General features: G+C 51.2%; 2 protein-coding genes and 1 long non-coding RNA gene across 6 annotated transcripts; 1 reads left to right on the forward strand and 2 right to left on the reverse strand.

Annotated features, from left to right (window-relative positions):
• The first annotated feature begins 125 nt into the window (after positions 1-125).
• On the forward strand, positions 126-13,898 carry Ca9 (carbonic anhydrase 9). Of its 3 annotated transcripts, XM_055597564.1 has the most exons (12): positions 126-250; positions 8,002-8,239; positions 8,962-8,991; positions 9,215-9,385; positions 9,476-9,618; positions 9,699-9,791; positions 10,920-10,986; positions 12,001-12,158; positions 12,294-12,429; positions 12,571-12,597; positions 13,017-13,098; positions 13,194-13,898. In XM_055597564.1, exons 2-12 carry the CDS (start codon positions 8,014-8,016, stop codon positions 13,273-13,275), a joined length of 1,215 nt encoding a protein of 404 aa, XP_055453539.1. In that variant the 5' UTR covers positions 126-250; positions 8,002-8,013; the 3' UTR covers positions 13,276-13,898. The 3 variants fall into 3 exon arrangements, with proteins under 3 accessions (XP_055453539.1, XP_055453538.1, XP_055453537.1); XM_055597563.1 differs by lacking the exon at positions 126-250 and having other exon boundaries at positions 7,823-8,239; XM_055597562.1 differs by lacking the exon at positions 126-250 and having other exon boundaries at positions 7,867-8,239; positions 13,209-13,898.
• Positions 673-9,375, reverse strand: LOC129669378 (uncharacterized). The gene is made up of 3 exons (XR_008719024.1): positions 9,294-9,375; positions 8,462-8,633; positions 673-863 (listed from the first exon to the last, which is right to left on the reverse strand). It is a non-coding gene; the product is annotated as an uncharacterized LOC129669378 (long non-coding RNA).
• An 869-nt stretch (positions 13,899-14,767) lies between the features above and the next one.
• Tpm2 (tropomyosin 2) lies at positions 14,768-22,845 on the reverse strand. Of its 2 annotated transcripts, none has more exons than XM_055597677.1 (9): positions 22,611-22,844; positions 22,075-22,200; positions 19,073-19,206; positions 18,849-18,966; positions 18,687-18,757; positions 18,467-18,542; positions 17,902-17,964; positions 17,715-17,784; positions 14,768-14,934 (listed from the first exon to the last, which is right to left on the reverse strand). In XM_055597677.1, exons 1-9 carry the CDS (start codon positions 22,722-22,724, stop codon positions 14,852-14,854), a joined length of 855 nt encoding a protein of 284 aa, XP_055453652.1. In that variant the 5' UTR covers positions 22,725-22,844; the 3' UTR covers positions 14,768-14,851. The 2 variants fall into 2 exon arrangements, with proteins under 2 accessions (XP_055453652.1, XP_055453653.1); XM_055597678.1 differs by lacking the exon at positions 14,768-14,934 and adding an exon at positions 15,322-16,005 and having other exon boundaries at positions 22,611-22,845.
• Positions 22,846-23,614: the final 769 nt, after the last annotated feature.

A 23,614-nucleotide genomic window follows, 5' to 3' on the forward strand; every position in this document is an offset into this window, starting at 1 on the left:
GAGCGTGCGCGGGCCGGCTAGGGGCGGGTCCCCCTGCCCGTATCTGCCCCACCCGCCAGGGCGGCGCTACAGCTGCTCGGCGAGGTCGCCAGGTGCCGCCGGGGCGACCGGGCTTCAGGGGCTGGAATTGCTAATGTGGGGATAGTCGCGGTGCACACTGCGTCCTGGGCCCTCGCCGGACAGTAAAGCGACGGCCCCGTCTTTCCCAGTGCTTTCCCTGACTAGGAACCTTTGCGCTTTGGACAAGTGTGTAAGTCTTAAGTTACTGTCTGTCCTTCAGCTCGTCTTTGCCGTGGTAGAGACCTTTAGCGTAGGCCGCCCTTGCGCTGCATTTGAGGACCTTAGTTTACCCTGCTGCTCCGGCTTCCAGTACTGAGATTACGCGGTGTGGATGGAACCCACTCCTGCATTCTAGGCAAGCACTCTACAGTCTGGATTTTTTTTCATTTCATACTGATCTAAGCTGGACCACCAACTAGCTTCTGGTGAGGAGTTAGGAATGTGGCAGTTCGTGTTTATGCTCTCTCTCGCTCTCGATTTTTCGAGACAGGGTTTCTCTGTGTAGCCATGGCTGTCTTGGAACTCACTCTGAAGACTAGGCTGGCCTGGAACTCAGATCCGCCTGCCTTTGCTAGGACTAAGGGCGTGCGCCACCACTGCCCAGCCTTTTTTTTTTTTTTTTATTTAACTCTTCTCTCATACAATACATCCCAACTGAAGTGTCCCCTCCCTCCACTCCTTTCAGTCGCCGTCACGTCCTCTCCCCGCCATTCTGACCAAAGCAGCTTTTTGACTCAGCTCGGTGTTCCCTCTCCGAGCGATGCTTCCAGTCACAGGCTGGCGGCGTAGACGAGTTGCGTTACCTTATCAAAAAGAAAATGTTCTAAATTTTCCTTAGGACCGTGAGGAACTGGAGGTACACCCCTGTAAGGTAAATTAGCAGTGAGTGCTGTCTTGCCAGTATGCATCAGGAAACTCTTTTTGAGTATTTCTTTTCACTTTTTCTTCCTTTTTAAGATTTATTTATTTACACAGCATTTGCACTCTAGAAGAGGGCACCAGATCTCAGTGTAGATGGTTGTGAGCCACCATGTGGTTGCTGGGACTTGAACTCAGGACCTTTGGAAGAACAGCCAGTGTTCTTAACCTCTGAGCCAGCTCTTCAACCCTTATTTTCACTTCTAAAAAGTATATGTTCATGTGGGAGGGTATGTGTACATGGGAGTGGGGTATGTTTATAGGTGAGTCCGGTGCCCACAGAGTCCAAAGATGGCCCAGGAGCTGGGGTCGGGGTCATGGGCAGTTGTGGCCACCTGATGTGAGTGCTGGGAATCAAATCCAGGTCTTCTGGGAAAGCAGGGAGCACGCTTAACTGCCCAGCTATCTCTCATACAGATACAAGCATAATTTTAAAATCATAAAAATGATTTTTTTAAAGATGGGGGTGAGGGCTGGAAAGAGTTTATTGGTCAAGAGTGCTGGCTGCCCTCCAGAGGACCAGGTTCAGCTCCTACATGGCGGTCCACAACTGTCTGCAGCTCCAGTTCCAGCGGATCAGACACCCTCTTGTGACCTCCTTAGGCACCAGGCATGCATGCGGTACACAGACACACACATAGGGAAAACACCTATACATATAAAATAATTAAATAATTTTAAATAGAAAAAGTTCATAGCTGGGCACAGTGGTGCACGCCTGTGATCCCAGCACTCTGGGAGGCAGAGGCAGGCAGATTTCTGTGAGTTCAAGGCCAGCCTGGTCTACAAAGTGAGTCTAGAACACCCAAGGCTACACAGAGAAACACTGTCTCAAAAAACCAAAAGAACAAATACAAATATGTGTGTGTGTTCTAAAAAACTATCAAAATTAAAAAATACCCAGAGTAAGTATAATGCCAAGAGAGAAAAAGAGGCAAGCTACAGAGTCGTTTATGTAATATGATTTCCTCTGCATAAAAATGAACATAAAAGACTGAAAGGCTAAGCAGTCAAAACCTAATTGTGGTTTTTAATCTCTAAAGATGAGACTGGAGATTATTGAACAAATGAGCGTCTCCCTGTGCCAGGCAGTGAAATACTGAAGTTAAGAGTCTAGGTGAAAATGGTACAAGTAGGGAGATATTTTAAATTCCCTAAGACTCTTCTTCAGTTCCCCAAGTTTCCTGAGCATGTGCTATTTTGTAACTGTAAAATACATTTTGTATTGGGAAACTAAATGTAAGAAACATTAGACCACTTTTCTTCCATTTTGGACTCTTAGGAATCTGGGCCCCAAGCCAAGAAGCAGGGGACTGCCAGGGTTCTAAGCTCCCTCCAGCTCTGACATTCTAAGAATCCTAAAAATGTTAAAATGCTAAGCCTAGGTCAGAGAAGAGCAACCTGAAAGCCTTGGAGAAAAGGGCAGGTTGGACCAGACTGTTTCTTCTGTTTGGGTTCCAAGAAAACTGCTGACACCAGGTGAAGGGCCAGTGACACTGTCTCAAGTGAAAAGAGAGACCAGTGGCTTACAGCTCTAATCCCAGCCAGCACATGGAAAGCTGAGGCCGGGTGACTGCTGTGAGTGTGAGACCAGCCTGGGCCATGTAGCTGAAACTCTCTCAAATAATCAGCACAAGAGAGAAGCAAATGGAGGACAGTCCACACTAGAACAGTTCAAATGTGGATGAGCACAGATAGTGCCTTGTGGATCATGTCGACCTGAGCAGTAAGACTAGGACTCAGGACTGGAGACATGGCTCAGAGGTTACGAGCACTGGCTGCTCTTGCAGAAGACCTGGGTTCAATTCCCAGCACTCACATATCGGCTTGCAACTGCCTGGAACTCCTGACGCCCCCTCCTAGGGCTTCTGCATGCACATGACACACATCAATGCATGCAGGCACACACACATGTGAAGAACGGAAGAATCAAAGAACATGCCTCAGGTATAAAACCTGAGGCACAATTGGTTCTGGGTATGTTTGACTATGTCGCAAGCTTGTGAATATTCTTTTTTTGTTTTTGCTTTCCGAGACAGGGTTTTTCTGTGTAGCCTTGGCTATCCTGGACCAGCTTTGTAGACCAGGCTGGCCTAGAACACACAGCAATCTGCCTATTGGGGTAACAGGCATGTGCTACTGAACCCAGCTTTGTGGGAGGTGTGGGGGGTGTGGGTGTGAGTATTCTTTAGGTGGGTGGGAGAAGGGCTGGGAATACAGACCACTATAAACTCAGGTTGGGAGTATTGTCTATTTGGCAGAAGAAGGTAAGGGTGAGGATATACCCTGAGGGCATCTTGAAATTCATCCACTTCAGTTACACTGCTGAACTAAATGGTGGCTACATAAAAACGTATTCATTTCCATGTCCATGGTAACCCCCAGACTTGGAGAAAGGGTCTTTGCAGGTATAAGTAAGAATTTTTGCGGCCTCATTTTTTTTTTTCTTACTTGTTTTTGCTGTTAGATTTTGACACAAAGTTTTACCATGTAACTCTGGCTAGCCTGTCACTCTCTATGTAGGTCAGGTTAGTTTCAAACTCACAAATCTCTGCCTCCCTCTGCCTCCTTCTGCTGGGGGGTGTACACCACTAGAATCCAGGAATGCCAACAAAAGAGCCTTCCACAGAGCCTGGGAGGGAGCCTGTGCCTGTCAATACACTTCATTCAGCCTGAAGGCCTACATAACACTGAGGTTTTAAAAAAAAATCCATTGCCATAAGACACCCGGTTTGCGGGTTTATGGTGTTTTTTTGTGGTTAATGGTGCAGTGGGCTAGAACTACAGGTCAGCCTCAAGACCTCAAAGCAGCTTTGATCTTTGGTTCCTCCTCTTTTTTTTTGAGACGGTTTCTCTGTGTAGCCCTGGCTGTCCTGGAACCCTCTCTGTAGACCAGGCTAGTCAAACTCAGAGATTCATCTACCTCTGCCTCTCAAGTGCTGGGATTAAAGGAATGTGTCACCAATGATCACCCTGATCTTTGCTTCCAATCCATGATCAGGAAGAAGGGGGCTTTTCTCCTACTCCACCAATAACTCCCTCTCCTGGAACCGAGTGTTTAGAAACACAGACCCCAGTGACCAAAGACCTGGCTTTAAAAACTTGGAGGTGTCCTGGGCCAGGCAGGGAGTGTCCCAGTTACTTAGATTCAGGAATCAAGGACTCGGAGCTCTAGCCTCAAGGTTTGGCAGAGTCCTGAGTTATAATGGTGTGATCCAGGATCATAGTCCACATCTCCACCCAGACCAGGGAACTGGCCGCATAAAGAGGCTGACACAGAACTGTAGAAAAGAACACTTGGAAAGTTAGTAAACTCTAACCCAGTGCTGTGCCTGCAGGCAGATATGGGCTCCGAAGCACAGACACAAGGCTCTATAGATGGAGAAAAGAGATATGGGATCACAGTGCTGTCAGGAAGTATCCAAAAGCCTGACCAGACAAATGTTCAGAATATTTAGAAAGAAGGGAGAGAATAAAAGCTGAGATTAGTGTTGGAGAAAGGAATCCATGCAGCCTCTAAGCTCCGGTTAGCCTCTGCTCCTGTGGTCTCTTCATCCCAGACTAGACCAGCTCTTACCGTAGTCTGCCTTTGACAAGCCCAAACAAGGTTCTGAAAACAAAAGACTGCTCTCAGAGTACATGAGTGCAAATGGCGGGGATGGTGCTAAACTCCTTGTGCATGCTGAGTGACCACATTGCACTCCCCGAAAGGCAACCTAGAGTCCTTGGCTAGCTACCCTCTAAGATGAGACAAGGAGAACAACTTTATTCAGCCATAGAAATTTTGATGTACAATATGACTGGCAGACAATTTGAAGTACCATAAAACTAATTTCACGTTGGGCATGGTGATACTTCCCTGTAATCTCAGCACACAGGAGGCTAAGGCAAGATTATATAGGGTTTAAGGTTACAGACTGAGTTCCAGCCCGGCTAGGACTACATAGTGAGGCCATGTCCCAAACAACAACAGGAGGGTTTTGTGGGGGGCACGTGTGGTTTGGCACACCCAAGTCATTGACAATGAGCCCCTAAGATAATCTGACAGGGTGTTCTACAGGGAGAAAATACTTGATAAGAGCCCTTGAATAAAAGATTGACTCCATGAACCCTGCCCTCATGGGGTACAAGGTTAATAGAGCAGATAAATGTCATCAATCATCATAATATGAATTAAGTTGTGAGCAAGATTACTACTGAAGTCAAGCATCAAGCACAGAAGGGTTCAGAAGCACCATTGAACTCTTCCAGACTGGCAGCAGAGGGTTGGCTAAGAAAGGCTTCCTTGCCTTAGCAAGATGGTTCAGCAGATAAAGCCACTTGCCTGCAAGCCTGGCATGATGGGAGGAAGTCTATACATGGAGGAAGAGATGTGCCTGAGATGTGAGACCAGGGTGCTGCCAGGAAGTATACAAAAATCCTGACAAGGCTGAACTGTTCAGAGTATTTAGAAAGAAGGACAATGAAATAAAAGCTGAGATTGGTATTGGAGAAAGGTATCCATGGAGCCTCTAGGCTCCGGTTAGCAGCATGGTCCTGTCTACTTCTGTGACCGCTGACAACCTGAGTTTGATCCCTGGAATCCACATAAAGTTAGAAGAGAACTGACTCCATACATAAAGTTGCCCTCTGGCCTCCACATCCAAATACACACACACACACACACACACACACACACACACACGGATCCAACACCGTTGGCTTCTATGGGTATCTGTTCTTACATGCATATGCACACATACACAAACACACATGTATACTCACATATATGCACATAATTAAAAATTAAAAAATAAAAGAAAAAAGCTTCCTGGAGAAGTTGTCTAAGAACTGAGTCAAAGCATAGAAGGGATTTAGAAAAGTAAGATAATGAAAACATTTAACACTATGGTGTTTAACACCATGGTTTACAAAGATTAATAACCAAAGTTAAGGGCTAGGGAGATGACCCTGTAGTTAAGAGCACTAGCTGCTCTTCCAGAGGACCTGAGTTCAGTTCCCAGCACCTACATGGCAGCTCACAACTGTCTGTAACTCCAGCTCCAGGGGCTCCAAAACCCTCACACAGACATACATTCAGGCAAAACACCAATGTACATGAAACAAAAATAAATAAATTAAAAAGTAATAACCAAAGTTAAACCTGATTGGGTCTCTCAGATGAGGGTCCTTGGACCCTTTTGTACTAGGTCTTACCCTTCAGACCAGGAATCAGCTAGAAAGGGCTCAGAGGGAAGCTGGGGAGGCAGGGTTACCTGGAGCCCTGGGATGGACCTGTGTGCACCAGGAATAAGAACAGCTCAGTGCACTCAGTTAACCTTTTCGGCCACACCGGTGCATGTCACTGCATAACGGAGACTTGAAGTGGCCCTTCCTTCTTTGTAATTGCTGAGGCCATGGGGTCACCTGTGGGTGTGAGCTGCAGAACTAAAAGCTGTCTTTTATTCTAGGCTGCATGTTTGCAGACAACAGCAGGCTCGGGGTAAATGTTCACTAAGTGAACAGACTGGGAGCCCCACATCTGTTCTTTAGACCCAGCTTCCCTGTGCAATCCATGCTCGTAGCTGTCTTCAACATGGCCTAATATGAGAGCTGAGTTCTTCCACTCTCTTCAGAGGGTTTCTTTTTGCATCTCTTTATTTATTCGTTGTGTGCATACAGGGGACAGAGGACAATTTATAGGAGATGGGTCTCTCTTTCCACCATCTTGACTCTGGGGTTCCAAGTCAGGTCATCAGAATGGTGGCAAGTGTCTTTACACATTGAGCCATCTGGCCATCCTCTGTTCAAGATATTTCCTGTATCTTCTTTGCCCAGAATACCATCCTTCTTACTGTGATTATCAACCCCCAACCCATGGAGCTCCTACTTCTTCTTCAAAGGGTGGGAACAGATTTTGCCTGCTTCCGTATTCTTGAGGTGGAATTATGTTATTTTCCCTCACTCACTGGCATGAGAGCTCCTCAGATAGGGAGTCTTCATTTTCATTTCCGTACCCCTAGTCCATATCCCAGTGCTTAACATACCGGATGCAGAATGCAAACATGAATGGCACCAAGACTTAGGTTAACAAGAGCAGTGAGAAGTTTGAAGAGAAAAATGAATGGTTCAGGGCTGGGAGTGTAACAGAAAAATGAATAGTTCAGAGCAGTAGAAGAGTGATTGTCTGCACGCATGTCACCTGGATTCTGTCACCAGCACTGAAAAACAAACAAAAAGTACACACAGACACACACACAAATAATCTGACTGGAACATTAGGGGAAAAAGCAAGAGACAAGACAGAATGGTTTCTTGGATGAGGTTTTGAAGACCTGGAAGTCAGGAAAAAAAACACTTTGGCAGGCAGTGGGGGAGACATCAGAGTCTCTCTCTCATATGTTCTCTCTCGAAAACATTCATGCCCAAATTCGCCTCTGACTTCCCTGTGTGCCTCTCCACCTACTCAACCGTAGGCCCCTCCAGTATCTTTACCTGCGCCCTGACTGGGCCAGGAAATATACATGGGTTTCTTGCCTTCTCAGCCCATCTACATGGGGGCACCAGCTCCCCCCCTTCTTTTGCCTTCCCTGTCGGGGCTGGGAAGCAGGCCAGGCCTTCCAGAGGCTGGCAGGCAGGAACTGGGTGGTGCCAGGGAGAACCTATACAGTGCCAGGTGGTGCCTTGGGCTCCAGGCTGAGCTGGTGACCCTGATAACCCTCTGCCTGTGAACACACCTGCCCCTCACCCCTGAGTCCAGGCTTTGGTATCGGGGAGGGGGCACATGGCCAGTCAGACTTGTAGGACTTTGGCTCCATCTCTACAAAAGGGCACTCTGTGAGTCAGCCTGCTCCCCTCAAGGCTTGCTCCTCCCCCACCAGCTCTTATTTCCGATGCACGTACTGCCCGTACACTGTGTCCTGGGGCACCCCAGTCCGCAGCATGGCTTCCCCGGGCCCCAGCCCCCGGGCTGCTTTGTTGATCCCAGCCCCTGCTGCGCAGCTGCTGCTGTTCCAGCTGCTCCTAGCTTCTGCTCATCCCCAGGGCCTGTCCGGGATGCCGGGGGAGCCCTCCTTGGGAGAAAGTTCTTCTGGGGAGGATGATCTGGGCTTGGAGAATCTGCCCAGTGAACAGGACGCACCTGGAACGCTGGATCCTCCTGGTGGAGAGGACGCACCTGGAGCGAATTCTAAAGCCGGGAAGGAGGATTCCCTCAAGTTAGAGGGTCTCCTCACTGTGGGGGCTCCTAAGGACAGTCAAAGTCCCCACCGGGATGAAAAAGGTAAGTGGTCATTACCTCCCAGTCTAGGCAGGTAGCCTATGCCTCCCTCCCCAGCCAGCCTCAGTAGGGAGCAGCTGCTCTACGAATAGCCTTTCTCCCTTTCAGGGGAGGACAGAGCCCACACTAGTTGGGAGAGATGGAAAAGAAAAAAGGGCAAAATTGAAGGGAAGGGAAGGAAGGGGCTTCTAGAGGACCCACAGGGAGCCCACAGCCATCACTCACCTACAGTTTGCAGTGCTGGAAAGCGATCAACAGGTGCAGATACTTGGGATTGCTTTGTCAGGGAGGGGCAAGCCAGGGTCGCATTGTGTAGATCAGGGTGGCCTTGAACTGCTTTCACCTCTGAGTTCTGGGGTTTCAGGTGTGCACCACCATGTTGGCTCTAAGCCAGGAACTTTAGGGAAAAGGGATGAGTGGGAAGGTGAGATGAGTGAAAAAGAACGATGATCTGGGTCTGCAAACTGAAGCCACTGTGCAGATCCTAGCAGGTTCCGAACTGTCGTCCAGTGGGTCTGCTGATGGCTCCCCCAGTTGGCAGGCCATGGTTGGTGGTAGTTCACTGTGCTTGGCACCTGTCCTGATACATTCATTTCTATTACCTGTAACACTCTTGCAAGACAGCTCTGAAGCCACTGCCAGAGTGGGAGAAAGTCTTTCATTCTGGGCACTGGGAAGGAGCTGGGCTTTAACAGTGGGCTTGTGAATTCTTCTCCTTTATGCAGGGAGTGGCCACAGTCTTTGGAGCTATGGAGGTAAGACACGGTCCACTACACAGACCAAATCTGCAGATGGTCCAGCCCTCCTGATCGGCAGCACAGGCACCCAGTACTAGTTCTAGTCTGGACCCAAGTCCACACTCTCCTCCTCTCCCCTCTCCCGCCTCACCCTGCCTCACCTCTTGACCCCACCCCTCACTCATCCTAACAGTTCCTATCCCAGTCAGCAGACTTCTTGCACCTTTTCCTCTCATCCTAGACACCCTACTCTGGCCCCAGGTGTCCCCGGCCTGTGCTGGCCGCTTTCAGTCCCCCGTAGATATCCGTCCGGAGCTCACCGTCTTCTGCCGCGCTCTGCAACCCCTGGAACTCGTCGGCTACGGGCGCCAGCCTCGCCAGGAACTGAGCCTCTGCAACAACGGCCACACGGGTGAGGTGTCGGGGCGGGACCTACGGAGGGGAGGGGCAATCAGGCTGCGCTCTGGAGTTCTGCGGGTGCTCACTTGCTCCTCCCACGCAGTGCAGCTGACTCTGCCGCCGGGTCTGAGGATGGCCCTGGGACCGGGGCAGGAGTACCTGGCCCTGCAGCTGCACCTGCACTGGGGAAGTTCGGACCGCCCAGGATCAGAGCACACTGTCAACGGCCACCGGTTCCCTGCTGAGGTAGGCGCTGGCATCCCAAGAGGAGCCAAGAGGGTGTGGTCAGAGCTCTAGCCTCTCTGTGTCCCCTACATCCTCTCTAGATCCACGTGGTCCACCTCAGTACCGCTTTCTCGGAACTCCGTGAAGCCTTGGGTCGCCCAGGAGGCCTGGCTGTTTTGGCTGTCCTTCTGCAGGTACCACACTTGTCACTCAAAGCCACTGGGTTCCCGTGTCTCGCTAACAGAGAACCCATTCCAGCACATGCTCAAGCTGGTCAATTAGCGGTCAGCCCATTCTCTCCTCTGTGGGTTCATTCAGCACGAGCAGGAAGGCTTTCTTTAGGAGCCCTCAAGTAGCAGAAGGCTGACTTGACAGTTGTAAACGGAGAACACTCAAAATAGTGGCCGTAGAGGAGGGTGAAACTTAAATCTTCACTAAAGGGAAAGAAGGAGGACTGTTACACAGAGAGAGGACAGTGAACAAAGATAGAGTATGGACCATTCAGGGAACGCCACGTGCCACAAACTGGGCAGGGGAGGAGTCGTTTCTCTGTCACTTCTGTCACCCATCGCTTTCCCTTTATCAAGTGCAGTAGTCAGTGGGCTCTTTGTACCTGTTAATGATCAAGAGTGCACACGCCACGTAGAAGGAGGCCAGGAAGCGAGGGGATGAGACCCTACAACACTCACTAGTGTGAAGTTCACCGAGTTCAGAGAAGTGCCTCAGAAGCAGCGTGCAGCACCGCGCTCCAAGAGTCAGATCCCGGGGTCTGGAGAGGTGGCTCTGAGCTTAAGAACACTCACTGTTCTTCCAAGGGTCCTGAGTTCAGTTCCCAGCAACCTCATGTTATGGTGGCCCATAACCATTTATAGTAAGATCTGGTGTGCAGGCAGAATGTTGTATAAATAATAAATAAATCTTTTAAAAAAAGAGTCAAATCCGTGAATTAGTAAAGCTCACACAAGTGCTAAATGCATTATGGCTTTCTTCAGGAGACCATGGAGTGTATGTGGAAATAATGATGAGTGTAAACCATGAAAATTAGTAGGGTTCATATCCCAAAGGGCCAAGCATCCTAGTAAATTTTCTCCTCCTTCAGTTTGCCAGTGAAATCCAGTATACCAAGGCAATTCATTTGCAAAGCAAGAGTAATAGAATTTGAATAATATGATTTTATATTCCTCAGCATTCTTAACGGTGAGGAATGGAGAAAGACTGTGGGAGCCCCATCCTGAACCCCATCTCATATTCAGGCTTCCAACTGTGGTCCAAGAAACAGGTATCAATCTGCCTTGCATTGTATCCCACGTCCACCCCTGCAGGAGGGCCCAGAGGAAAACAGCGCCTATGAACAATTGCTGTCACATTTGGAAGAAATCGCTGAGGAAGGTCAGTTTGTGGCTTGCCCAAGGAACTGCAGAGCTGAGAATGGAGAAAGAGAGGGGTTGAGGGTGAACTGGCTCCAATATTGGTAATAACGAGGAAAATGGGAACAGGGACACGCTGTCTACAGGCTTGACAATTTGAAAGAAGCCAAACAGAAAATAAAATTGGACAAGAAAAAAAAAAAGCAAAGTTGAGGCCAACCTGGTCTAAAGAATGAGTTCTAGGCCAGTCAGGGCTACATAGTGAGACCTGTTCTCAAAAAACAAACAATCAAAAAGCAAAACAAAACAAAACAAAAAAAATGTTTGGAACTTATAGGATTGAGTGTGGAAAGCTAAGCTTTTTCTTTTGAGAACTGTCTGTCATTTATACATATCAAATGTTTTGTATTTATAAACGTTTGAGAGCAGGAAAGGGTAGTGCATGCTGATACAGGTCTTGGGAGGGTGGGTGCATCCCAAGCTGGAAGCCGGCCTACGCTACACGAGAGGTCTCCAGAAAGCCCAGGGAAAGCTCAGCGGTACAGCAGGGCACGTGGGAGGCCTGGGTCTATGCTGCAGACCCACTTCTGTTGAAAGCTTGTTCCCTTCCCAGTGACCGAGCTATTTTAACCGTCCTTTAACTAGACTTCTAGGTTTCCTGTCTGGTTTCTGTAGTTACAAATATTAAACCGTATTTACATGTTATTGTCGGGGGGAGGGTGTTCACTAGACAGGGTGCAGGGCCTCTGCCGCCGAACTACAGCCCAGCTCCACTTTATCCACTCTGGGTTCAGGCAGCAGTCCTGCATGGTGAGGCAGCGCGCTCAGAAGAGCAAAGGCTCCAAAGGAGAGCTTATAAACGTTCCTCGGGAGGCTGGAGGAACTGGCTCCTAGTTCAAGGCATCCTCTAATCGCTCAAAGCCCTTGCCTTCCTCTTGGATTAACCACACATAGTGAGAAGCGCTGAAACCGTGCTTGTGCCTGGAGCTTCCAGGGGAAGTGATGGAGGTGAGCTCTCACACAGACCTATCCCCAGGCTCCAAGACTGAGATCCCAGGTCTGGATGTCTCTGCCCTGCTGCCCTCGGACCTCAGCCGGTACTACCGATACGAAGGATCTCTGACTACCCCTCCCTGTAGCCAGGGAGTCATCTGGACTGTGCTCAACCAGACAGTGAAGCTGAGTGCTTCGCAGGTCAGAGTGGTGTGCAGTATTGGACACGGTGCTGGAGCATGGGAATGGCGGAAGGAATGAGATCGGGTCAAGGGGCCATGAGGTGAAGATGGAGGGCTGGCGACTTACTTCTTTTCGTCTGTTGACACTCCCCAGCTCCATACTCTCTCTGTTTCCCTGTGGGGACCTCATGATTCTCGGCTACAGCTGAATTTCCGAGACACACAGCCTTTGAATGGGCGAATGATTGAGGCTTCTTTTTCTGCTGGAGTGGACAATAGCCCTGAGCCAGGTGAAGGTTGTCTGATAGCCCATGTTGCCATGTCCCCCCCCCCCCCGCCTGCCATGGATCCCTCTCTTCCTGCATCTTCATTTGTCAGTTTGTCACAGGTTTTCATGTGCCCTGGCTCTAATGTCTCCTTTTTCTTTTCAGTCCGTATGAATTCCTGCCTCGCTGCTGGTGAGTCTGGGTCCCTCTCGTCTCTGACATGGGGGGGAGGGGACGGGGGATGGGACTACAACACCCTTTCGGTGTTTGTGCCCAGGAGCTACTCTTTTCTTTTTCTGCAGAATAAATTTCTTCCTTAAATCAATGTAATAGGTCAGGTAGGGACCTATGCCTCTGGTTTAGTTCTCAGAATGAGGCTCCAGAAATCTCCAGTTGATGCTTCTCCCACAACACACCTTTCACCTAGCTGCTGGGAGGGGAAATAGTGCTTGTCTTAGCCCTGTCACTATCCACCTCCATCCTCTAGCTGGTCTGTTCTGGAGACTGACCCCTGCGGGCTTCCTGAGCACTGGGGAAAGGCTCAGGAGGTGGGAAGCCAGCTCGGAAGGGACCCGATGGCTTGCCCTGAGGCGCCCCCTTTTCCCTTCCAGGTGACATTCTAGCCTTGGTGTTTGGCCTTCTTTTTGCTGCCACCAGTATCGCCTTCCTCATACAGATGGGGAGGCTGCACAGGTATCTATGGCCCTCCCGTGGCACAGCCTTTTTTGCATAACCCAGAGTTCCAGGACTGCAAATGAGCTCATTCGGTGGTGTTTTTCTGATTCTAGTTCCTTGTTCTATAGGCACAGAAGTGGGATCAAAGATAGAGTTAGCTACAGCCCAGCAGAAATGACAGAAACTGGAGCCTAATAAGGAGAAGCCAGCTAGAGGAATCTGGAAACCTTGTCCTGCCATTATACAGCTTTTTTAATCACTAAGAAATAATTTCCATCTTCTTAATTTTCTTCTTTTCCTTAAAGAAATGCAATGGAAACGTATAATGAAAAGGCAAGACTGGACTTAATTCTTGCTCCTTTCTTGTTTGTTTTATGAGACACAGGGTTTCTCTGTGTGCCCTGGCTGTCCTGGAACTCATTCTGCAGACCAGGCTGGCCTTGAACTCAGAGATCCAATTGCTTCTGCCTCCTGAGTGCTGGGATTAAAGGTGTGTGCCATCACTGCCTAGCAATTCTTGTTCTCACTATGCTCTACCACTGAGCAGTATAGCCCTTGATCTTGCTATGTAGCCCAGGGTGGCCTTGAACTGTGTGCGTGTGTGATAATGGAGTTTGAACCCAGGCCCTTGTACATACTAGACAAGTGTTCTACCACTGACCTTCCAGGCCCTTTCCTTGAGCTCCCTAGGCTCCTGTCTCAGACTCTTGAATGCTGGGATTACAGGCATGTGCTCCTGCCTGGCTCATCCTGATTATTTAAAAAAATAAATATTTCTAATAAAACACATGTAGTTGCCTTTGTTCCTCGAATTGAAAGTATGTTGTATTAATTTCTTATGGTTGCTGGGAAAAAACAAAACAACTCCCACAAGCACGGGTCATGCTCCTGTGACGCTCAAGACGACGAACTTTATGCTAGTCCAGGCTTGAGCGCACTGTTTCCTTCCTGACCTTCTCAAGTGGAGCACTTCCCTTTTCAGATTTTACCTCACTCAGGTCCCCTTCCCTACCTCACTCCAAGTCCTTGCTTCCATCATCACATCTTCTGCTGCCCTTGACCTTATTCTCACCCCTACCATCCTTCCCTTCTAGACAGTTACTCTGTAGCCCAGACTGGATCAAGACTTACAATCCTTCTAGCCTCAGTACAGGATTACAGGCCTGCACCATCATGCTTTGCTCTTTCCCTACCTTTAAGGAACTTGCTATTACATCGGCCCTGACCCATTAGCCTAAAGAACCTCCTCCATCTCAAATTCTTTGCTCAGCCACAGCCCCTCTTTCTGGATTAGAATATGAACCTCCTTAGGGCAAGAGCACATAGCAGTTTGTTTGAAGACGTTGGCTTGGCCGCCCCTCTAAACTTCAGTTCACACTGAGGGGCCTTTTTCCCCCCTGTTGGAGGAAAATCTGTCCCTTCTTGCAGCTTTGCCTTCAGGAAATCTGGTCCAGTGACTGTTGGAACAGAATTGTGCCATGGATGATGGATGGCTCTGCCCTGTAGGGACTAAAGGTCAGGATAGTTCCCCAGTCCCTGGAAACCTGCTTCCTATAACGTGCTTTCCGAGTCCAGAACCCACACCTCATTGTCCCCATTTAAAACAGAAACCCACTTCGGGAATGGGAGCCAGGCCCTGCTCAATCTGGGTCCTTCCAGCTCCACTGGCAACAACAACAACAAAGGCTTAATGGGCCCTGGCACACCAGGAACATCACTTTATTGGCTTGAGGATGCAACTATATAGTCTGGCAGGCAGCAGGGCCAGCCCTTACAGGTTGTTGAGTTCCAGAAGGGTCTGGTCCAAGGTCTGGTGAATCTCCACATTCTCTTCCTTGGCACTAGCCAAAGTCTCTGTGAGGGGAAGCAGCAGGTGAGGTGGAGTAAACAGGAGGTAGGATATAGGGAGGGAACCTTCGACAGGAAAAGGTGACAAAGCATGTTAGGAGACACTGTATGGCCCAGGGGACATGTTAGGCTACGGACCTGGGGCCTGCAGTAGGGACAAACAGGTGGACTGACCAGACACAGATCTTGCTCCAGGCCTTGGCACCAATGGTATGGGGAGAGGGGGTGTCTGTATCATAAACAGGTTGGGTTGCCTTCCTTTAAAAGGTTTGGGGAAGTTGGAAACAGAAGGAAAGACAAAGGTCCAGCCAAGAAAGGGAGGTCAGACAGACAGAACAGGGACAGAAAACAGACCTGCAGCTGCTGTGAAAGCCCCTCTTGGAGAGATCCAATACTTTTACGACCTTCCCTGGACAGTTTCTGATCTTCTGGCTCCTCTCCTGACCTCACCAACCCATTTCCCTTCCAGCCATTCCTGGAATCCCAGTTAAGTGCACCAAGGTTGGTGATGGGCTGCTGAGAGGGGGTAAGGCTGTGCTTGATGGATCCCCATATATTCACATGCACTGATTATCAGAAAGTGACAGGCTGGGAGTGCCATGCAGAAGAGTCTGTGTGAGCCACGGTGTTCTGTGGGAGGGCTGAGTACAAGGGGCTGAGTGCCGCAGGATTGAGGGTGTCAGGAAAAGCCAGAGTCTCAGGAGTAAAACAGTGCTTTGACAGTGATGAGAAGCTCTCTGGAGGTAGGAAAACAGCATGGAGACCAAGTTCAGAGTTTATTAAGTGGTAGAGGGGGTAGAGGTCAGTGGACGGTGACAGCAGGATGAAGCCAGTGCCAGAGTGGGTGGCAGGAGTAGAGATACACATGCTCCCTTGGCTGCCCTCAGCCTGGCTACGCAACGTTGCCAGTCATGCTCCTCCTGGCTGCACCTCCCCTCAGAGAGAAGGGAAAGAGAAGAGAGAAGGGGTCTGTGATGGCCATGGTGTTGTGGACTCAGAGGGAAGTGATGTCATTGAGTGCGTTGTCCAGCTCTTCACTGATGGCCTTGTACTTCATCTTCTGTGCATAGACTTCATCTGGACAGTCCGAAGAGGGGGAGGGAAGGGAGCATGGGGAGAGGAAATGGAGGAGGGGAGAAGGAGAGGATGGAGAGAAGATGATGAAAATGGAAACTAGAACTGGAGGGATGGACAGAAGAGAGAGGCCAGAGGACAGGCCACGGGGCAGTCGGGCTTCCTCTTCCCCTTCTCTACCCTGGCTTTTCTTTGTCCTCTGCACCCTGACTTTTCTCTCCCCATTGCAGTCTCCCAGAAGCCTGTGGGCAGTGCTCTGAGCAGACAGACAGGCATGCTTAAGAGGGAAAGGTAGGGTGCCGACCAGGAAAATCTAAAGTCCTAAAGTTGGAGATAAAATCCATGCTTGCCTGAGAAGATTGGAAACAGAAGACACGAGAATTAATGAAAGTCAAAGGGTTATCAGAATAAAGAGGAAAGGCAACCTTTGTTGATAAAAGGAATAACCACAGGCCAGCAAATACCTGGATTTCTGTTTTTGCTAAGTAGAACTCAAAAGTAGTATCTTCCATGAGCAGTATTGTGTAAACCCTGATATTTGGTCAAATATCGGCTGGGGATATAGCTTAGTGGCAAAGAACTTGCCTAGCACACGTGGGGTTAGGTGTTAGGTTTAATCCCCGGCACTGGGGGCAGGGTATCTCTGTAATATGACTATGGAATTGTCCTTAGAGACACCATTTGCTAGACTGGTGTTGTGCAAGACCAGCAACATCAGCTTTAAGATGCTGGTGGCCCAAGGCTGCAATCCCAGCACTGTGGAGCCAGCTTCCAGCCTCGTCTACGTAGCAAGACCATGTTCAGTGAGTGAAACCAGTAATCACTTGGAGAGGGGTCTAGAATCTGTGGGGTTTGGTTTTTTGTTTTGTTTTGTTTTGTTTTGAACCAAAGCCTACCGCTCCAGCCCTCAGGAATCCAGTTGAATTCTGTGGGTGTGTATGCTCATGTCTACCTTTACTGAGGTGGGGTCTTAGCATCACTTCAAATGCTGGGCCAGAGCTTCCAGCCATTCTCCTGTCTCCAACCCCATTATCCTATCCTGTGGTGACAGGAGTGCCGGGATTCACACAGGCTACTGTGTCCAGCTCTTACATGGTGTCTGGGTGTCGCATTCACGCCCCCATGCGTGACGCCCCCATTCCAAGCCTAGGAATACACTTTCTTCTTTTCAGATTAAAAAATATGTCAGGTGGTGGTGGTGCACACCTTTAGTCCCAGCACTCAAGGGGCACTTGGGTCTCTGAGCTTGGGGCCAGCCTGGTCTATACATTGAACTTCAGGACAGCTAGGGCTACACGTGTATGGGCGTATGCGTTTCTCATGTATAGGTGTTTTGCCTGCGCATCTGTGCACTATGTGCACGTACGGCATTCGAAGAAGCCAGAAGAGGGTGTCAGATTCCCTAGGACTGAGGTTACCGAAGGCTGGGAGCTGCCACGTAGGTGCTGGGTCTCAAGCCCAGGTCCTCTGGAAGAGCAGCCAGTGCTCTTAACCACTAAGCCAGCTCTCCAGCCCCAGACATCAGTTTTTAACTCTTGAGGTAATCCTCACTTATTCAAAACTGGGAAGAGCACTAGCACAGCCTACCGTGATTCCCTGGACTGTAGACACAGCCTACCAGTCTGTGGAACCCTGGGTGATCCACTTATTTAACAAGCACAATGCGGTAAAGGTCAGGCTGATTGTGGGGTGAGGGGGAGTATCCTTTCTACCTTCCAGGTCATCGATGGTTTTCTCCAACTTTGCCACAGATCGTTCAGCAAACTCTGCTCGGGTCTCAGCCTGGAATAAAGAAGGAACAGGAGTATGGCCAGGACAGAAGCCTTCCCTGAGAGGCTCCCTGAAGTCACCATTCTTTCTCCGCCACACCCCTCAATTTCCTGCCACAGGCATTCTCACCTCCTTCAGCTTCTCCTCCAGAAGTTTGATCTCTTCTTCGTATTTGTCCTCTTTGGTGGAATACTTTAAGAGACATAAACGCGCCGTCAGTGAACCGTTCCGTGACCCCAAATCCTTCAACTCTCCACTGAGCCCCCGGGCTCCTGCTCGTCTTCATTAAGCACCTGGCCCTCCCTACCTAAGCCCTCTCCGCCCAGTGCACAGCCCCATCCTCACAGCCCCTCTGACCCCGCTACCTTGTCCGCTTGGGCTTCCAGGGATTTCAAGTTGTTGGTAACAATTTTCAGCTCCTCCTCTAGGTCCCCACATTTACTGCAGGGGTGTGTGGCAGGATGGAGCGTGAGGGCACAGTGAGGTGAGACAGTGGGGGTGGCACAGTGGGGAAGGGGTAGAGGAGAAAAGAAAAGAGCAAAGTGGTGAGAGTGACAGCAGGCGGAGTTTGAAGCCCCTACTCCACCCCTAGTTCCTACTGCAGGAGAGAAACAGCAGCCTGAGGTGCTGAGCTGGGAGGGATGTGAGGTGAGAAATGGAGCCAGTGCCTAGGAGGTCCCAGAGAGGCTACTACCTCCTCCTCTGAGGCTATCAGCGACTTGAGGGCCTGGTCCATGGTTCGGAGCTCCTCCTCCAGCTGCCTGGCTCGGCTGGGGGCAGCAGGCATAGATCAGACACAAGGCCTGTTCCTGTGGCCTCTGGCCTGGGGAACTGCCTGACCACTGTGTGCAGTGCCCCACAGCCGACACTCAGGCGAGTTCTACCGGTCCCCTCATGCCCCAGGGTGTCCTTACCTCTCAGCCACCTCCGCTCTCTCTTCTGAGCGCTCCAGTTCTCCTTCCAGGATCACTAGCTTCCGGGCCACCTGAGGGGAAGTGGGAGGGAGAGGTAGGCCAGTGGTGGGAACTGGAACTTTGGGGATTGCGGGTGAAAGTGAAACAGGACAAGGCTGTCACCTCCTCGTATTTGCGGTCTGAGTCCTCAGCGATGTGCTTGGCTTCCTTCAGCTGCATCTCCTGTAGCTCCATCTTCTCCTCATCTTTCATGGCCCGGTTTTCAATGACCTTCATTCCTCTGAGAAGCAGGGACAGCAGTGCATGTAGGGCCAGTAGGAGCGAGGCAGGACGGACCCTCCCTCTGCAGTCCCTGACCTGCCTCCCTCCAGGGACCCCTTCCCCACCTCTCGCTCTCATCAGCTGCTTTCTCAGCCTCCTCCAGCTTTTGCAGGGCTGTAGCCAGGCGCTCCTGTGCCCGATCCAACTCCTCCTCTACCAGCTGAATGCGGCGGTTCAGAGAGGCCACATCTGCTTCAGCCTGTGGGTCAGAGGGCAGGGGTCAAAAGGCTTTTACACCTTGGTGAGGATCTGCTAAGCTCCAGAATCTTAGCTTTCTGCTTTCTAGGTGTTCAACTTATTTCCCCCCATCTCAACAGTCCTCTGCCTAGGTGAAAACCTGAGTCCTCCACACAAGTTCCATTCTCCTGAGGTGGTGCCTCTTCTGGCACCACGCATGGTTAGCAATTAGGTAGGTAGATTGGTTCCTGTAGCTCCCCTGAGAGCACTCCAAATGCTGATGCCCACACCTGAGGCAGCTCTGCTCTGATTCCTACAAAGCAAAGCCCAGCTCAGGGGAGAGTAGAGAAAAATCAGGACAACTGGACTTTGCTGCTGCTAAAAAGCAGCCAATCACAGAATCAAGATTCTGTGATATCACCAGTTGCCAGGCAGACTTCCCAGAGAAGGACTTCAGAGGCAAGCCAGGTCTGTAAGAAACTGTGGCTGTAGCAAGGGGCTCCCTGCCAAGGTGACGTGGGGGAAGGGAACATAAGCGATGATACTCAGACTCTGAATATGGAAAGAGGCTTTGGAGACGGTCCATAGGACCTCACACTCAACCTAGGCCACCTGGGAAAAGAGAGGTTGGATGAGGCCGCGTGGCCTGTGGAGGCAGAGGGCAACCGCGGTGTGTTTTTTAAGGACTCTGGATCAGAGTCAGACGTTTGTTGTCTCTGAGCCATGGCTCAGCTACTCCACACTTGCTATATGACCTTGGGCAACACGTTTGGCCTCTCTAAGCCTCAGTTTCCTCCTTCCTAGATCGGAGCCGACAGCCACAGACCTCTGAGATAATGCACTGTTCATCAACAGGACCACACGGGAGGCTCGTAAAACTAAGCAGACTTTCAGCTGCATGCTGGACTCACTAAAGTGAGCGGTCCAAGAAGGGGTTGGGGACTCTCGTGCCTTTAACAGAGACATGTTTATCTTGCTTTATGTGTATCAGTGCGTCGCCTGCGTGTACGCACCCTGCACGGGTGCCGGGGCCCAGATGGCGTGAGCCACCGGCAACCGAACCCAGGCCCTCTGCAAGAGCACCAAGAGCTCTTACCCACTGAACATCTCTCCACCTCCCTCCCCATCTTTTTTCAAGGCTCCCAGTTGGGTCTAACGATATAAGCTACCTATGGGAAGTAGTGACACACTCTGCAAAGAGCATTGGCATACGTTGCCGGTAGAGTCCTTCCTTCATAAATGTGAGATAGCCTCAGCCCATCCTCCAAGATGAAACTGCAAAGATTTAGGAGACCAGAGACTTAAGACCAAGAAGAAGAAAGGACTGGACTGGTGGGGGGAAGAGCTTGGTGGTAGCATGGGGCTGGGTGGGGCTGGCACAGAGGGCAGGCCCTGGGCAGCACTGCGGGCAGGAGCAGCACACCACCATATATAGCAAGTGGTTTATAGCTTGTCCTCCAGGTGCCTTCGGTACCTGGAGTTTGGCCACTTAGAACAAGAGCCCATCATGGGCACAGGGCCCAATGACTCAACGTGGAAACACTCTGGAGACAGAACAGGGAAGGACGACACTGGAGGACGGTGGGAGAGTAGTCTAGAGAGATGAGGTGGAAGGACAAGACATGGCTGCCAAGCTTGGGAAGTCCCGGGGTCACTGTAAGACAGATATATGCCATGTCTGCTCTTCTACGGATGCTGGCTGCTCTCCTGCCACACGACAGTAACTACTGTCCCCACTGGCCACTGGATAAATGGCAAACAAGAAAGAGAAACTGAGGCACTGCTTAGGTTAACTGCTGTTTTCAAGGTAACACTATAAAACTGGGCCACATTTCCTGTTTATTATTGGCAGGCCTTCCCCACTTCTCCACCCCCCCCCCCCCCCAAGCTCCTTGGGTTTCCAGTCTTGCCTCCAGCTGCACTGAGCCTTGGTTATTTATAGAGTATCAGATGCCCAGGGTCAACGTTGCTAGCAGCTGCAGGTCAGTTCCCTCCCAAGTGCCAGGGCTGGTAGAGAGACTGGACCAAGAAGCCCAGCTGGGGGAGGGGGGGCTAGGGAATAGAAAATGATCAATACGAATGCCAACTCAGGTGTTCAGATGATGGCTTATGCTACTCACCCCCAGGCCCTACTGACAGACTCATCTTAAATTTAAAATGAGAAACTGAGGCAGGCACTGGAGATAGTGCCACGTCTAAAGTTATATGATCATTCTGCCTGAAGGTGTGAGCTGGGAAGAAGAGAAGTCTGGTTGGGGATGGGCAGAGAACCCTCAGGGTGAGTGGAGCCTGCCAAGGTGGCTACTTTGGCAATGGTGGCCCTGTCCCTCTGCCCTGTGGCCTGGCCTGGGCTTGAGGTTGACAGCTTAATGAGGGTAAATGAGGAGCCATTAGAACCTGAGCTGAGGCTCCAGGGTAGTAGGCGTTCTGATGCCAGAGGTCAGGGGTGGGGAATTCCTAATGGCCCCTTAGTGCTGTAACTCAAATCAGGGCCCCATCTTTGGAGCATTCTTCACTCCTGCCTGCTGGCTGCTCACACTCAACCCTAAGCCTCACACCCACCAAATGCAGCTGCAGTCTCCTCTCCTTCATTCTTAGAGGGAGGATTAAGGTGGGCGGTAAATTCTCGCCTCCCACCCTCACTATGACTCACCACTTGATCACTGTACATTCTAAGGGCTGCAACGAACAGGAATCACAAGGCTGAGTCCTGGGGAAGCAGTAGGTGTCTTGGGCTACTTGTGTAAACCTGCCCTAGGTGGTGTTACAGAGAAGAAACTAGGTCCGTTCAGATGCTAGAGAGACCTAAGTCCCTTTCTTCCTTCACAAGCATGCCTGGGGCTCCTCACCAGTGTCCTAGTGCCGCTAGCCCTCCCGAGCCCACACTCACGTCGGTGGCCTTCTTCTCGGCCTGCTCCAGTTTCTCCTGGGCATCCTTCACAGCCTCGGAATACTTTTCCACCTCATCCTCTGTCCCCTTCAGCTTCTTCTGGAGGGCCTGCTGTTCTTCCTCCAGCTGTGGAAGAGGGGCGATTGATCAGCTAGGTCTGGGTCAGGGCCCTGAGGCAAGGAAGGCAGGTCTGGGAAGGGTGTGTGTGTGTGTGTGTGTGTGTGTGTCGGGGAACTTGTTCTAGAAGATACTTGGAGACTGTTGAAGGATGAACAAGAGAAGGATGAAAGGAAGGACAGTTCAGAAGCAGTGTTAGGAGGCCCTGGGAGGAGAAAGTAACAAGCCTAACGGGACCTATTGCAGCTTTTTAATGACAGGAGTGGTAACTGGGGGCTCCCAGGCGATGGGTGGGTGAAGACTCTAGGAAGGGCCGAACTCTGGACGGTGCTGTTAAGGCTCAGCCCCACACTGATGGGAAGCCTTGGAGAGCAGACCCAGGGCCGGTAGAGGGAAGCGGAGGTTACACTGGGCCCCACCTGCTTGCATCGGTCCTCAGCTTGCTTCTTGTCGGCTTCAGCCTGCTCTGCGCGGTCGATGGCATTTTCCTTGTCCAGTTTCAGCATCTGCATCTTCTTCTTAATGGCGTCCATGGCTGCAGTGGGAGGTGGGCCGGAGGGTGGGCTGTGAAGAGTGGGTAGACCGGGCTGGCTGCGGGCACTGGACGGAGGGGGACAGGTCAGGAAGAGCAAGAGGGACTGGGATGTCCCAGCAGCGAGGGCGCCTAAAAGGAGGGGAGGGACCGGGCGGAGCCAGGGGCCAGGACCCTCCCCCACCGAGGCCCAAACCTTGTAGGGGCAGAAGCACTGCCCGGTCTCGGGGCGCGGCCGTCCTTTGCGCCCACCCCTCGGGTCCTCCCCCTCGGCCCCGGCCCCGCCTCCTCTCTTCGCTAGCCAGCCGTCGGAAGGAAAACTAGCTCGCTGCAGGCTGTAAAAGCCTTGGTCAGCAGAGGGGACGGGACCCTCGGGCCGGGGGCTCAGCACTTCCTCTGAGTGACAGGCGGGCCCTGCGGCAGCTGCGGCCGGGGCCCCTGGGGCTATTTCAGGGCGTGAGCTCACGGCAGCTGCCTGGGCGCAGGGACCGCATGCCCTCACTCAGCTCGCAGCAGCCGCTACCCTTAATTTAGAAGTTTCCTGCAAATCCCCCCCAGATTAAATGTCTCTTGGGAGGCAGATCTCCTGCATGCCTCGAGTGCCTCAGTTTACCCCGAGTCCCAGAATCCAGGTTTGCGCTACCGACGTGGAGGTGGTGGTTGTCTTTTCTGTGCTTGGGGAAACTGAGGCAGGAGGCCTGCTGCCCCCGAGGGCGGGCCTGGCATCTGTTAACCTAGCGCTCCCTCCCAGTCTCAGTGGAAGAGCCAGGTCCTCCGCGCCTGCCCGCCCCGCCCCCCACGTGCCCCGCATATTTTCCACGAGGCTGAGGCCAGGCTGGCCCGGGCGCTCTCCCCACCCCCACTCCCACCCGGGACGAGGCGCTCCCGCCC

Source organism: Psammomys obesus, unplaced genomic scaffold (assembly GCF_907164565.1).
Source record: "Psammomys obesus unplaced genomic scaffold, mPsaObe1.curated_primary_1811, whole genome shotgun sequence".
NCBI classification, from domain to species: Eukaryota; Metazoa; Chordata; class Mammalia; order Rodentia; family Muridae; genus Psammomys; species Psammomys obesus.